At 49.7% G+C, this 14,990-nt stretch overlaps 5 protein-coding genes across 5 annotated transcripts; 2 read left to right on the top strand and 3 right to left on the bottom strand.

The window, feature by feature from the left end:
• Positions 1–686: 686 nt before the first annotated feature.
• Positions 687–1,253, top strand: MGYG_05832 (hypothetical protein; the record flags this gene model as incomplete). Its single annotated transcript, XM_003173195.1, has 1 exon — positions 687–1,253. The coding sequence occupies one exon, from the start codon at positions 687–689 to the stop codon at positions 1,251–1,253; it is 567 nt and encodes a 188-aa protein (XP_003173243.1).
• A 293-nt stretch (positions 1,254–1,546) lies between these two features.
• On the bottom strand, positions 1,547–4,196 carry MGYG_05831 (RNA-binding protein; the record flags this gene model as incomplete). Its single annotated transcript, XM_003173194.1, has 3 exons — positions 1,547–3,175; positions 3,359–3,544; positions 3,768–4,196. The coding sequence occupies 3 exons, from the start codon at positions 4,194–4,196 to the stop codon at positions 1,547–1,549; spliced, it is 2,244 nt and encodes a 747-aa protein (XP_003173242.1).
• Positions 4,197–5,827: 1,631 nt separating this feature from the next.
• On the top strand, positions 5,828–8,335 carry MGYG_05830 (hypothetical protein; the record flags this gene model as incomplete). The annotated part of the gene is made up of 2 exons (XM_003173193.1): positions 5,828–5,882; positions 5,964–8,335. The coding sequence occupies 2 exons, from the start codon at positions 5,828–5,830 to the stop codon at positions 8,333–8,335; spliced, it is 2,427 nt and encodes an 808-aa protein (XP_003173241.1).
• A 379-nt stretch (positions 8,336–8,714) lies between these two features.
• MGYG_05829 (sphingoid long-chain base transporter RSB1) lies at positions 8,715–9,862 on the bottom strand (the record flags this gene model as incomplete). The annotated part of the gene is made up of 4 exons (XM_003173192.1): positions 8,715–8,889; positions 8,952–9,026; positions 9,099–9,591; positions 9,649–9,862. The coding sequence occupies 4 exons, from the start codon at positions 9,860–9,862 to the stop codon at positions 8,715–8,717; spliced, it is 957 nt and encodes a 318-aa protein (XP_003173240.1).
• Positions 9,863–11,990: 2,128 nt separating this feature from the next.
• MGYG_05828 (hypothetical protein) lies at positions 11,991–14,043 on the bottom strand (the record flags this gene model as incomplete). The annotated part of the gene is made up of 2 exons (XM_003173191.1): positions 11,991–13,909; positions 13,971–14,043. The coding sequence occupies 2 exons, from the start codon at positions 14,041–14,043 to the stop codon at positions 11,991–11,993; spliced, it is 1,992 nt and encodes a 663-aa protein (XP_003173239.1).
• Between the last annotated feature and the right edge of the window lie 947 nt (positions 14,044–14,990).

Raw genomic sequence — 14,990 nt, 5'->3', positions numbered from 1 at the left:
CGTTGGTTGGTGCATGCCAATCCAACGTGGCTTTCAGTTTCAGTCAGTTGCAGCAGCGCAGCAGGAGGAACAGCTGGCAAGCATGAATGGCTCTCAACAAGCCTCGATCTGCGCGAACTGATTCGACAGCTTTTCCCGTATACGAGCCATGGCTGAGATGTGAATCTACACAGAACATATGAAAATAGAAACATGCAAGTAGGTGGGATCAGTGCAGCCGAGCAGCGTGCGGTGTAGCACCCGCTATGGAGCACTACAGCTCGCTCGCTATCTGATGGCGATGTGTCGGTGTGAAGGTCGAATGCCTGTCATCTGCTACTTCCACCGCTCGTTGATCGTGACTATCGTTGATATCGTTGTAGTTTATGCTGGTTGTTGGACGTTGCTGTCGTTGTCGTTGGCGGTGGTGCTTGTTGATGTTGATGTTGATGCTGATGTTGCTGCTGTTAGAGTCATGATGTCGTACGGAAATAATGTATAACGACTTATTTAAAGCTTGGCGTCAGATTTTGTCAGCCAAACCGCCCAGACTTGGGGGATATCAACGTCGACAGTCATCAGCAACGCCAACGACCAGCAGCTATACAGACAGCGGGTAGCATTAGAGAGATACACATACGCAGATAGGAAGAGATACCCTCTCAGACACTGAGGCACTGCTCTACCACCACCCGCCAATGGCCACCATGGTACGCGAGACATCGCGGTCGCAGCCTGAACAACCCCAATCCTCAGCCTCGACCTCGACGTCAACAGCTTCACCATCCACACAGTCCGCAGTTTCACTGCCTACTTCTACAAAACTATTGATAGGCGGCTCCGCCTTTTTCGTTCTCTCAGCCTTCATCACTCGCCGCTCTCTCAACCGCCGCCGTCTAGCGGCTATCCCTCAATTCTACACCACGGCTTCGCATCACAAACCCAACGTCAGCGCACCCCTCGAGGCCCTGGAGGCTCTCAACCTCGCAACTCTCAATGTCGTGTCCCTGGCCATACTCGGTGTTGGAGCAGGGATGAAAGCCGTTGGATTTGAGACCCTCGACGAGCTGCGGAGGATAGTTCGTGGTGGACTGGGAGCTGACGGCACGGGGAGGACGGAACAGCAGGTGGAGGAGGATATGGAGGAGTGGGTTGTCTCCGTGCTTAATCGGAAGGCCAGCAAGGAAAATGAAAATGCGAAGGAGGCCGAGAAGCAACGGGCACAGGAAGAGATCCGAAAAACCTGGTTGAATGAGCGGGGGAAAGAGAGGTGATGATTCCTAATCCTAGGTTGTTTCTGCATGTACGACTAGACAAAAGACTTGTATACTACTAACTACTGGCATCTTATACGAATCCCCTTCCCAGATACAATTATATATATGTACTCCGTATATATCAGTTGTGGCATCCCCGTTATCATATTAACTCGTGAACATGGGATACAGCCTCTGCTAAATTCCCCATATAACGGCTACCAAGGTAATACCTATAATACCCCTTTCGCCGTACCCAGTTATGGTTTGATGTTATTACAATTTAGATAGTACCTATCTGATGAACATGGCTAGCCCTGCTTGTCCTTCATCATCTCGTACCTCTCGCGGGCATGCTCCCTCGTCTTCTCCAGAAACTCATCATATCTCCCACGCGTGCTTCGGCCAGCTTCCTGAATTGCATCTCCTACCTTTGAACCCTGGGCGCCCAATCCCACGCCCTGCACATACAGGTCTGCTGCCACCGGTTGCTTCATGCCGGTCCCTTCCGCACCGAGACCGGAGCCAGCCAGCCAACCCATCTTCCCCAGTAGGGCAGCACCCTTGGACAGCGCTGGGGGAGGGCCACCAGCAGCATCAGGACCACCAGGGTTTCTCCCAGGCCCTGGCTCATCCTCACCCTGGCGACCATCTTCAGCCTCTCTCCTTTTAGTCCTCGACGAACCAAACACCCTCCGCCGCTCCTTGGCACGATCGCGATACTCTGTCTGGTCTGCTGCAAGCGTTCGCTTCTTTGCCAGCTTGGCCAGTGCCCTCGCCTTCAGCGTCTCATCTTGCAGGTTCTCACGGTGCAGCTGGCTCAGCTGTTCATGCTGGCGAACGTGGGCCTCAGATTTGAACTCTCTCATGCATAGATAACAACACAGTCGGTTAAGGTCGGCGTAGGACTGCTGTCCTTGCAAATGTGGCTGCTTTGGCTGATTTGGCTGCTGAGGGAGTGGTTGGAGATATGGTGATGATGAATGTGACTGGGGTTGTGATCGGGCAGCAGCCGTACCAGGGTCGTTGGACTGATCTCCATCGCCCGTCTCGGCGCTGCGTCTATCAAGGCCATGCAACTCCGCATGGCGATTGCTCCAGAATTGGAGATGCGAAGCCATGGCGATCTTCTTCGTCGCAGAGCCAGCAGCAGCCCCTACCCCCGCATCCACTTTCTTCCTCTTCTTTTCTTTCTCTCCGTCCCGGCCAGGGTGCGCGGCCCTGGCAGCACTCGTCTTCTGTGAGGAGGTGGAGGCCGTTCCCCCTGCCGCTGCATTTCCACCAGGCTCGCTCGTGGCAAGTTTGAGTTCGCAAGCATATGCCTCATCGTCCCAGTAAGCCAGCTTCGCAGCCAAGTTGCCAAGTGGGCTAAACGTGAATCGCTCAAGGTCGCTATTCGTACTCGTACTGCCGCTGATATGGCTGTTATGAACACCTGGGTTGAGATTAAGAACGGGTACAAACACGCCAGCATGGATGTACGAGGCGAGGACCGGCTTCGAAGAGATGGTAAAGGTATCGAAGGAAGTGTAGCGAGCGACAGCGCACTGAGCATCCTCCACAGTCGCAAACTCCGCAAATCCGTACCCCCAGCTCTCTTTTGTTCGGCGATCTCGTACCAACAGGACACGACGAATTGATCCATCTCGTGCCCCGAGATTGCTGTCGCCGGTTGTAGACGCGACCTTGGCTCCCTTTTTTGCCGTGGCTCCACCAATCCCGGATGAACCAGGGGGGGCCGAAGCCGCCGCGGACTTGGACTGTTTGCAAAGCTTCGCAACGCCCTTTGCCAGGACTTCCTCGGTAACGCTGGGTTCGAGGCCTCTGAAGAGGAGAAACTGAGAGGGCGTGCCGTCAGTCGAAACATCATTATCTCCATTGTTGGCTACCTTAGCAGTCTCTTCCACAGAAGGTACAGCAATATCTACCAACGTTAGACTCTATCAAAACTTTGATATACATATATATGTCATTTTTTAAGAGTATGCATTTTTGCTGTCATACCTGGTTTGGATGTCTGGCAACGGAAACACCGTTGTCGACCTGGATAGTTGACAATTGAGCACTACTATATGTTAGTCCACGGACATAAAACGTTGTTGTAGATTTTAAACGGAGCTTACATTGATACAGGTCCATTCTCCGTCGGGTCGGGCTCTGTTACGATCCTCTCGCTCACGGCTGTAGGCAATCCTGACCTTTGCGCCCTGGCCGTCACTACCAGCTTGGCCATATAGATATATGACTGGAAAGTTGGCTTCCAGGAATTCACGCGAGTCGTCCATAGACGGGAAGCGGATAAATGCAAGCTGACGTGACATTTCTATGTCCGTTAGATGTATGCCAGTATAATATGCACGGTGGTTAGGAAGCTACTTGCTGGTTTGTTTGTCACGAATGACTCGGACGTCCTCAAGGCCCCGAACATGGTAATACTGGGCAAGTTCATTTGAGACCTAAAGAAAGGTGACGAAGTCGGATTCATCTCAGCATGCAGCCAGACGACAGGAAAAGAGGGAGGGCTGTTCGAACGTCTTCTTCGACCATGTCAACCGGCACACCCTCCATCATGACCTCTCTACTCTCTGTCCCGTAGTGCCGCAAGGGCCGCGTGTGACGTCTGCTCTGGCTCCGGCTGGCACTTCTACTTCGACTGCGACTGTAACTTCGACTACGCGCTCGACTGCGCGACCGGCTATGGGATCGACTGCGACTGCGGCTGTGGCTATAATTCATATCATAGTCGTAGCTTGGGGGAGACCGGTACCCCTCACGGTCTCTATCTCTGTCCCTGTAGCCACCTTCCCATCCCCGGTAGCGCCCTGGCTGCGGCGGCGGCGGCGATCGCGAAGGCTGTCTGTAGGGCTCCCAGTCTCTGCTACCGTGGTACTCGTCCGCGCTGTCTTCGTGCCTCCTATCGGCTGCCCAGGCACCTTGGGCGTCACGGTCACGGTAGTACATGTCTGGATTCTATCAGCACATGCTCAGATCTGCAACACAATAGCACAAAAGAGACGACAAGGTTAAAAAAAAAAAAAAAAAAAAAGGAAATGGAGAGTCAGGACGCGGAGAGTGAGGCAGCTCCCTACCGCCAGGGGAATCGTATCTTGGTCTCGGGTCTGGGGGCGAGTTTCTGTCGCTGTAGCGAGGGCGACCGTGATCAGGATATCTGCCTTCCTGGCCCCGGTAAGCCATGACTGAGTAGTAGTGGCAGTAGTTAAAAAGTTGTATCTGCTATATTCGCAGCCGCGACTGAAGCTGAGGCTGAAGCTGCTGAGCTTTGCGGGTTGAAAAAAAGCTCCTTTTCCGGTCCTTATGGGCTTTGGAGTCCCTGAAAGCCGAGATCTAGATCTGATAAGCGGATATAAGTTGTCCCGATTTGGTTATGTAATGCTTGCACAGAAGGGGGAAGGACATACAAAGGAGTAGGACATCAGGACATCAGTGGGTACCTAGGTACATCAGTATACTGACGGGCTAGCTTAATGATAAAGATGCTTCTCAGTAGATTCCATGGTAGCTGTCTTGAAAGCTTAGAATATTGGAATAGTTAGCTGTTAGAATCCAAATATGATTTACTCCATAGTCAACCAGTTAAGTTAAATATCAATATCTCTTGATACTTCTATCACTTTATCCCCTTTTACTACCGTCAGGTATGGAATAGTAATTTAATAACATTACTTAGACTACGGGCCATTCTCCGCGTAATAGCATGCTGTAGATAATGGAACCAGAGGGTGGTATCGTAGCCGAGAGACGAGCAAATCAAATTACTGGTTAACTACTGTGCAGTACACAGTACTTGGTCTAGTTTCAACTGCGCAGTAAAACATACGCTAGGGAGAGCAAAAGCCATCCTGGATTATTGTGTGGAGTAGGTAACTTATTGTCTCAAGTGCCAGCACCTATTACTACGACCTACTCTCACGGGAAGCACTGAAATAGCTGCCTTGCTGCACGTATCGTAGATAGCTACTCCGTATGCTTGTGTCTCTCTCAGTGTGTGATAGTCGTTAAGCCAACCAGAAGTCTCGAACTTTCACTTTCTTAATATCTGATTCGCCATTCGTGCAGATCATTTTACTGATTGGTCATCACTCATGACTAAGCATGCACATCCGAAACCCAAACAAAAAAAGGAAGAAAAAAGGAAATAAAAACATCTAAAAAAGCGACAGCAACGACGATGATATTAAAGGTCGAAGAGGAGAAATAAGATAAATAAGCTAGAGTGACAGACATAGTGACACGATAAAACGAAGACACAGGCCGGCATAAAATAGTGCCACAAAGGAGGAGTGGCCGCTACTTCGTCTCTGATACGATGTTGACGTCGTGCTTCAGAGGAGTGGTGGCCCAAAAGAAGAGGCTGGGCAGCGGCGGCCACTCCCAGCCTCCCACATCACGACGCCAGCCAGCCCAGATGCAGACGGGGACACAAGTCCCAACCTCCCGCCAGTGCGAGTGCTGCAGGCTCATAAAGAAGGCGATGGCAGGGAATAAGAAGTCGGCGGGCCCAGTCACTCTCTCGCCTCTTCTCTCTCTTTCACCTTCCAGGGCCATAACCCGTACCGAGTAACCACTTCACCATGCAGCGTCACCAGCAGCACCCACTCGAGACGCCTCGGTTGAAGGTCGTTGGCAGTAAGTTGGCCATTATTATATATATATATATACCCACATAAAAACAAGCATCCGAGGATATATACTGACTGACCGCCCTAGGTAGCCAACCGAAGCTGGTTCACACGCCCTCCCAGCAGTCAATTGCCGCTTCGGACGACTACTACTCCTTCTCAGATCTGACTTCCCACTCCAACGCCAGCAGAGTCACCGTGGTTCCCTACCAGACAGCACCCTCCAGACACCCATCCCCAGACCGCCGGCAGACGCAGGCGCAGGCACAGGCACAGGCACAGGCAAATATACAAACACAAGATATGCCTAGACCGGCCAGAGTGGTCAACATGAGCTCCGCAGCTCGAGCAGAGAGCGGCACGCCGACCCCAGGCACCGATGACTCGCCTTACATTCGCTTTGCCATCGACCAATTGACTAGAGACGAGGAACTTACGGGTCACGGACGCCATGGGTCTCTGGCTACTTCTGCCGACTATCCGGTGGAGCGTTTGGTTCCAGATGAGGGCCTTGGTTACTACACCAACAGCACAGCACCGACCACTACTAACAACAACGACGTTGATGATGTCCGGAAAACGCATACAAATACCAAGAAGGAAATTAACGACCATAGTAATGATAACAATAATGATAATGATAACACGGAAAAACCTTCAAAGACTGGGATCTTCCTGGCGGTTGACCCCCCGAGCAACGCGCCGCTCACTTTCGTTCCCCACGTCCTCCAACCGGTCTTGCTTGGTCCCGGTATTCTACTCACCCTTAGTATGGCTGCTGCTCTCGCCTTCTTCAATATCTGGTCCTCGAGGAATGACGGAATAGCAGCATACGTCTACTTTGGCGGCTCGGAGTACTTCCTCTTCGAGTTTCTACCCCAGATTGTCGGTATGATATTCGTGCTCTGGATTTTCGTTCTGCAGGCGGCTATCTACCGCATAGCTCCTCTCTCCGGTATAGCCCGTTCCCGGACGGCCAGGGATACCACATTTCAGCGGCTGTCCATGCTGCCTAGGAATTTTGTTTTGCCGGATCTCTCGCACTTTTCCTACGGTGAATTCGTCGTGGGTGTTTGTCTGCTCATTTTCTGGCTTGTTAATTGGTTTACCGTGCCTCTTTTGAGCTGCCTATTCCAACCTCGCTTCTACGGTACTGTCCAAGAGGGCGGTTTCCGCTGGGTTAGCGTTCAGGGAGTTGGTTGGATGCTTGTCGCCCTCTACGCTATTCTTGCCTTGGCTCTACTTGCCATCCTGGCTCGTTTTGGCTTTGGCACCAGTGGCCTGCAGTGGGATCCCGTAAGCCTGGCGGACGTTATCCCACTCATCCAGCGGTCAAATGTGCTACACGATTTCGACCAGTCAGAGGTTACCCCAAACGTAGCTGGTCATCTCCCCCCCAGAAAGCTGCGTCTGGGCTACTGGAAGTCTTCTGCTACCCCAGAAGATACCTTCTATGCCTTGGGTCAGGAGGCTGCACCGTTGAAGAGAGTATCTTCTGTTGACCGTTTGCTGGAAAAGGGCCATAGCCATAGAAGAAGCAATAGTAGCACCAGCAACCCCAATATCGATTCAATCGACCTCGAGCGACAGGACCTTCATAGTAAGGACTCCTTCGAAAGAAGCCTGCACTCGCCCTTCTTTCGCTATAGATGGGCCCCCTGGTTCCTCAAGGACACTTTTGTGGTCGTCTGGATCGTCATTGCTCTCGTTCTGCTTGTCGCCTTTATCACCGTCAGCTTCGTCAATCGCCCGTTGGAGCGAGGTTTCCTGCCTCTTCTGCCTACCCTTCCGTCTGCCTATGGCTTCTCCTCGTCTAACTTTCTCTTCAGCTTCATCCCGGCCTTGCTCGCAAACTTCCTTTTTCTTGCTTGGCAGCCCATTGACGTCTACTTCCGCGCCGCCCAGGCCTACGCTGACCTCTCTTCCCCCCGCGGCGCCTTCGCGGAGAAATCTCTCCTGCTTTCCTACAATGCCTGCCTGCCCCTGGAAACCACCTTCCACGCTCTCGTCGCCGGCCATTACAAAGTAGCCTATATCTCCTTCGTCGGTGTCGCCTCTCTTGCGCTGCCCGTCCTTGCTGGCGGTGTCTTCATGGCTCGCTTCTACGCTGAGCTCGAGCAAGTGCGCATCTCCTCTTACTTCCCGGCCTACTATACCCTCATCGGATTTGCCATCCTGTACGCTTTTTCCTTCCTTACTATCTGGCCCCGTCGCAAACGCTATCTCCCTCACCCGCTATACACCTACGCAGACATCATCAGCTTCCTCTACCGGAGCCCCTTACTTGTCGACAAAGTCTTTCGTGCTCCCCGAACAAAGACGGACCTTATCACTCGTACCATCGTCGCGCCGCCTGGTGAGAGCCACAAGGCACTGTATGCCTTTGGTGTCTTCTACGGCCAAGACGGTAAGAGCCATCTTGGAATTGATCGTCTGAGAAGACTTGAAGGAGACGAGTAAAACACCAATCCTCTTTTTTTTTTCCTTTCCATTTTTTAGACATTTCTTTCTTTTTTTCTGGAGGAACAACAGCATGGAGTTACAGGTGTCATGTATAATGGCTTATGTTTTCATGAGCGTTTTCTCAATGAATTTATACTAATGTTTCTCAAAGACAAAAGTGAACGAGATAGTGATGAAGATATGTACTTTAGACGTGCTCAATACCAAAATTATGAATCCTTTCTCTGATGAGACAATAAACGCCGGAACCAGGTTCAATTGGATTGTTTTCCTCCCGCACCTAACCCATGACTCCGTATTCAAAAGTCATAATAAAAACCCGACATTTGTCCATCACTTTGACATATAAGAAATGACAGAGAAAATACATGAAAAATCAATGATCTTCGCCAGGCATAAGCGGCTGCTTGTGAACCGCAGTATATGAGGTATCGACCGAAGACAAGGGAAGAGAATCGGCAAACTTGGTAGCCACGAAGTCGCCTCTCATCTGGGGGAAGCAGTCTCCGGCGTGGAAAACTGTCATGAGCAGAGCAGCAATCAGACAGAGGCTATTATACCGTGTTAGTCATGCAACAGCTAGCAAATAGTATTTATAAATACGCCAACTTACAAGGACTCAAGAACCACAAAGGAGACTTCGTCCTGCATGATCTCGTTTCTCCAGCCGCCGACCATCTCAGCGATTCTACCAAAGTCAGAATCAGTCATCGTCCACATCCACATAGTTAAACGATCTACACTCGGAAGAGAAACTTACCTGTAGACACATCGGATGAAGATAAAGAGGAAAGCAACGGTAGTACTTCCAAGGAAGAGCTTAAACTTCCTGCTGCCCCAAAGCTGTTTCGCCGTTGGGTTGGCACCGTGCCTCCTCTCGCTCCTCAGTCTCCAGAAGAAATGGGCGACAAGGAAGCCGAAGACGGTTAACGTGAAAACCTGCCAGACAATACCTGCAATCATAACGTTCGTACCAGCGTCCTGCTGAGCCTTGTTCTGCTTTGCGGTCGCTGCCAGACCACCGCCGATACCCTGAAGCGTGAGTGATAGCAGATCGACACCGATGAAGATCCAGGTATAGAAGCGGGGTTTGAGCAGAGACAAATTCGGCCCCAGGGCAAGACAGAGATGCTTGAGAGTAAGGTAGATGGCCGCACTGAAGAATGCGGGAGCCATGATGAGCGTGGTAATTTGCATCTGGAAACCGGTCGAGGAGAATGGGTTGTCATGGAGGATGATTCGACCGACATAGCCTGCCAAAATTCTTGTTAACATGCGCATTGTGACCGTTGAGCAGGACATAGACAGACCAATTGCTTCACCCAGGCAGCCGACGGTCATGGCAAAGCTGTAGGTGTAAGTCTTGTACTTGAAAGTCTGCCATCCTTGGACGAGCATGAGAATGCCAAAGACAACAACCAGTGCAGCGTTAATCGGCCGGTTCGGATAGTACCCGTAGATTGAGGCCTGGACAGGACACTGAGCTGTTACCTCGGTGCAGGTTAGAGGATTTCCGCCTTCCATTGTGATGTCCACCCGCGGCTGGTAGGTAAATTTCTGGAATAGAACAACAGCTCTAGGTGTAAAGGTATCAAAGCGTAGCCCTTGGAAATGAACTGAGAGACAAGTCAAGGTTGGGAGAAGGCATAGTCTTTAAATATCTCCCTCTCAGTTCAAACTGATCCTTCACTGTTACAGGTCAAAATGCCCATGACCAGTTGATGTCAACCATTTAGGCTGAGCTGCCCCTGGCGACCAGGCATTGCAACAGGGACCCCTGACCGTGTTGGAAGGGGGAGCATGGCAGCCATGCGTTGAAGATCTCCCTCGCACAGGTAACCAGATGCATCTACATAATTATCAGATAGACACGGGCCGATCAGGCTTGACAGCCGGTTTCCCAGGGATATATACGTACGGAGGTAACGCTATTTATGTAGTTGAAAATAGTTGCTTGCTCCGTCGACCGTCGACTCTCCGCCTAAGAAGGGTTGGACAGACGGCAGAGAGTCTCCGTTTCATCCTTCAGAGCAATCTCACAGTCAACAATCCCTCCAGAACATGCGTGGTTGGGTTGGTGGTTAGTCAGTGTGCTCCATCGACGAGGCTGGCAGCCAAGCTGCAGGGTGATCAGCTCAGGATTCACGGATGTAGCTCCTTTACGTCCGTAGAAAAACGGAGATATATTGTAGTCGCCCGTAAGACGTTAGTTATAGCCATTTATTGGAAGGGTATCTCTGTTTTATCGCCAACACAATTAGGTAGAATTCCGTAACTTGTGCTTGGCTATTGAGGGCCTGGCTAACGCCTTAATGATAATGTGCGAGTTGTTTATATAGAGAAGTTGCCCAAAAGACGAAGCGGAAGACGCGGTCGTATGAGATGATGACTAATCCAGCAGTGCAGTTACAAGTCCCAAGTTAGTTAGTATGGCGGACGATAGTGTAATGACCATGCTATCATTATTCGTTTTTAGCCTGTATAACGATAATACCACGTAGCCAATAATAGAAAAGGTATTTTAAATAGTACCTTTTTATATGGGTAATACTTTACACACCTTACCTAAGCACCCCTCTTCCTGACCCTCTCTTTAGGCCTCTGTGACTCTGTCTGTACCTCTCCCTGGGTCTCTTCCTAGGCTTTTTACTCTCTCTAACTACTAAAATTAAAGGTAGTAGAAAATAAAAGGAGGGTAGTAGTAACTAAGACACTAAGTAACTAGGAAATTTAGGAAGAAAGTAATCTAGAGAGAAGCTTAGGGAGAGGCACAAAGAGAGGGGAAGAGAGAGGAAGAGGGAGGTGCTTAGGTAACTAAGGTAAATAAAATACAGAGAGTAGCTTAATAAGTAAAGTTTATACTTTAGCCCATAAAATAGTTTTATTTTTTGCTTAGTAATAGGATTATATAAGGTTGTTTTAAAACGAATAATGCTTCACAACAAACTCAGAACCATCGATATCCCAATTTCGTCCTCCTGTTCTCCATCTCTATGACCTATTATGTTGAGGTTCCAGCATCGACGCGACAAGGAGAGCTGAGTCGTCCCATATGAATGCGAGTGGGAGTGTAGAAGCGGTCGCAGCCATGGCTCGGTCAAATGTGAGGCTGGAAAACAGGCGTCACGAAGCCTTCGTACTGTCGATAGAAATCGCAGTTACTACCCTCCCCTGGAAACACGCGATATGATATAATATCTACTACGCCGCATGCCGCGCTACTACTTCATGAAGATATTTAACTCGTGGTCGAAGTAGGAATCGGCGTTTTAATGCACGAAACGATTACCCCACCTTACCTTATGCTGGCAAACTAAAGGCTTGGGGTTTTAGGGTACACCCAGCTATACTTGCCTAATACCTACACACTCTCGCAACATGCCAACGCCGACAATACCTGCATTCTGGGTCTCGCATCGACGAGATCTCGACTTTTATCCGAGCCACCACGCCAGCTCATGCGTTGCTGCGTTGGTGGTGAATGGCAACAACGAACTGCTTGAAATTCATTGAGGATCTTCCTTGATATGAAAATAAATTGCCATCATTTTCTAGTTCAGAAAGTTTACAGGGCCGGTCCCATGGAATATGAGGCCATCCTCATTCTTTCTCCCTTCTCTCCCCTGAACTGCCGGTCACAAATGGTCATTGATTAACTGTCCAAAATCTTTTGAGAAATGACTCTGACACGATCACTCATTTCCAACAAATGTCTTCGGCTGGTTCTTGAGTACAGCAGGAAGTAACCTATAAACCCGGTCCCTCCTACAGGGGATACTACCTTTGCACAAGTAATACGTTCAGCTCGAGATAAATACCGAGTAATTTCCGGAAGATGTTCAATAACTCTGTCGCAAAGGTCGTCCGGTACTATAATATTTTCGCGGTGGATAGGAATCATAACAATGGCGCACCAGTACTGGGCGTGGCAGGTGAAAGGTTTTGACAGAGCCATAGAACGTTCGCGATCCTCGAGCGCCCGAAGAAACTGAAGTCCATAGAAGTCTACACCATATGTATAGGTGGTTGCAAATACAGATTGCAGACCAGGCGGCCTAACATTGACTTCAAGCAGAAACACATCTACTGGCTTACTCTCCGTTATTGCTGAATCAGCAGCGTCAGCAAGGTCTAGGATGCCATCCGTTTCTTTATAGCGCATCGAAGAGTTTTGCACCCGGGCTTCAACATGAAAGACGCCAGAGCGGAACCCTAGCTTGAGAAGGCTTTGATGGAGAGATGACTGGATAAGCTGTATTTCTTTCTGATCCAGTTTGCTTGGTAGTAACACGATGGTTTCAGCGAAATTATCTGAAGTTGTCGCATCCGTTGCATCTGCCTGGCACGGCAATCCGTCAGATATCTCGCAGAAGAGGACCTCCCCATCCCAAAGGACAAAATTGGCATCCACCTCTGGTCCATCAATATATGTTTCGAGGAGAATTCCGTACTTCGAAAAACCGCTTTTCTCTAGTTGCTGTACAACTTGGCACGCACTCGTGTAGCTGTTGACTTTCCTCACGCCCCGGGATGCTCCGTCGCGGCATGGCTTAACAACTAACGGGTATTGCATATTTGCGAGCTTCTTGGCCACAGAAGGGTCGGTCAGCTGTGCTGCGCTATCTAGTTGTAGCGTCTGTGTCTGGGTATTATTAGAGTCCAGTAACTTGCGGGTCTCGTATTTGTTGTGGGCGCGCAGAATTTCTTGAGCCGGCTCAGTTGGAAGACCCAATAACTCCGCCGCTTTCGCTGTTGCGATTACGACTTCATCGGAGAACGTAACGATAGCATGGATCCCTCTCCCTTTGAGTGCCTCAGCTATTCTTGAAGGAAGCTCCGCGTCGTTGGTCATGTCAACAGGCACGAAATCATTTCTCAAGTGAGAATGTGCTTCTCCTTCAAGCCAATGCCCTGGTCGATCGACGACATCTATCAAAATACTCAAAGCTAGGGCTGCTTCAAATGTTCCTTGGTGGCCGAACGATCCCCTCTGTAGATCAAACATGGGACGCCCCCCTACCAAGGCAACTTTGCGTACAGTCGGTTTAGTTGGGAGCACCCAATTGAAAGATAACCGAACTCTCAACTCTTCTTCTAGCAGATCTAGCGCCTCACAGTCTGGTGTTAGAGTCTGCTTCGCAAGCAATGCTCCAGGTGCCGAAGATAATAGAGTAAGAAGATTGCTTTTGTTGCGCTGGGTCACATCCATAGATGAAAAATGGCCGCCAGAGGAGGCTGGGAACCGAACGACGGAGCCAACCGATGCAGAATCCCGCATTCTCAATTCAATAATATCGCTCCTACACAAGTATCCATCGTGAGGGACAGTTATAACCTTTACTGCCATCTCTGTTTGATTGGTTTTTGATGCCTCCTGCATTTTGTAGCACGCGTGGACGAGATTCTCCATGGCGGTGCCAGTGGCATACGAAACAAAGCTTCCGTTTGTGTTATTTTCATAATGAACAACTTCCATCCGCATGAGAAGATCAAGAGAGTGAAAATATTTTTGGGTATCTACGCCTGTCGCTGGTTCGGAAAGCCTCCAACGGCACGAAACCTTTGCCAGAGCTACCCACGCCGTCTAATTAGTTTGACTAGGACGAAACCTTGCAAGAGTAAGGGATCCTACCTTTGCTGCCGGGGATGTTAGCCAAAAAGGCTTCAGACACAAATGCCTTATCTTCAATGCTGCTCTTGTCCATATTCTCGTTTTTCAATGATGATGATCGCAGGTGAGTTGTTTAGAACTCCGGGTTATCTAATTATGGTGTTTATGTGCGATTTAAAGAGGTTGTGATGCTGTAGCCCGAGACTCCTGGCAAATAACTTTGTTAAGAATTGTATCGCTGTGTGCCTATATATAGGCTCCCTATCTAAGTGAGATTTCTAGCCAGGCCTGAACTAGCCGGAACGGAGCCATCGGATATGGAGTATACAAATGTCATTCTCTGTGATCACCGCGGAGAAGCAGGCCAATTTACGGAGAAGATTGTGTATCCATACACGTATGTGTTGGCCAGCGCCTCACTCGCATGCTAGGTGCATGTATATGTTACCGCGTATACCTGTTGGCCCCTGGACGCCGTATGTAAGTTGTCATTTACCATTGTCGATGTCATTGTCGTTATTGTGTCTGGTATCGGACGGACTGTCGAGTTTGCCGCTTAACCTTAAATGACCCGCGCGGCTGGTTGACTTTTGGGTACCCAACTTTCAATGAAAGACATGATTGGCCATAACACGACCCAGGGGTAGGAAATACATATCACACGAGCACGAAGAATCCAAGACATTATTTTTGTCCGAACAACTGTTGCATGCCCGAGGAGGCATAGCCTCAACACCCCTCTATCTATACTAGAAACGTGTCAACATTTCCCTGACGCCTTCCCCTCTTCAAATCCCCACAGGTCACGCATCCCGTCTTGCCGAATCGCTGTTTCAAAACCCCTAGAAAGTCATCCCAGGAATGATGCATGCTCAGGAGATGTTTCGAGGATATATGACAACAAAATTCTAGTACTCCGTAGAGCATAGAGGTGAGGTTGATCTCATGTTTTAGCTTTTGGGATACAAGAGTGTACTCAAGAACTCTGCGTATCCCAAATCTGTATGATAACTACTAGTAATGGTAGAGATGCTTCACTGC

Source organism: Nannizzia gypsea, genomic scaffold (genome assembly GCF_000150975.2).
Source record: "Nannizzia gypsea CBS 118893 supercont1.4 genomic scaffold, whole genome shotgun sequence".
Lineage (NCBI taxonomy): Eukaryota > Fungi > Ascomycota > Eurotiomycetes > Onygenales > Arthrodermataceae > Nannizzia > Nannizzia gypsea.
The sequence above is the reverse complement of the archived record's forward strand: the minus strand, read 5'-3'. Positions and strand labels throughout refer to the sequence as shown.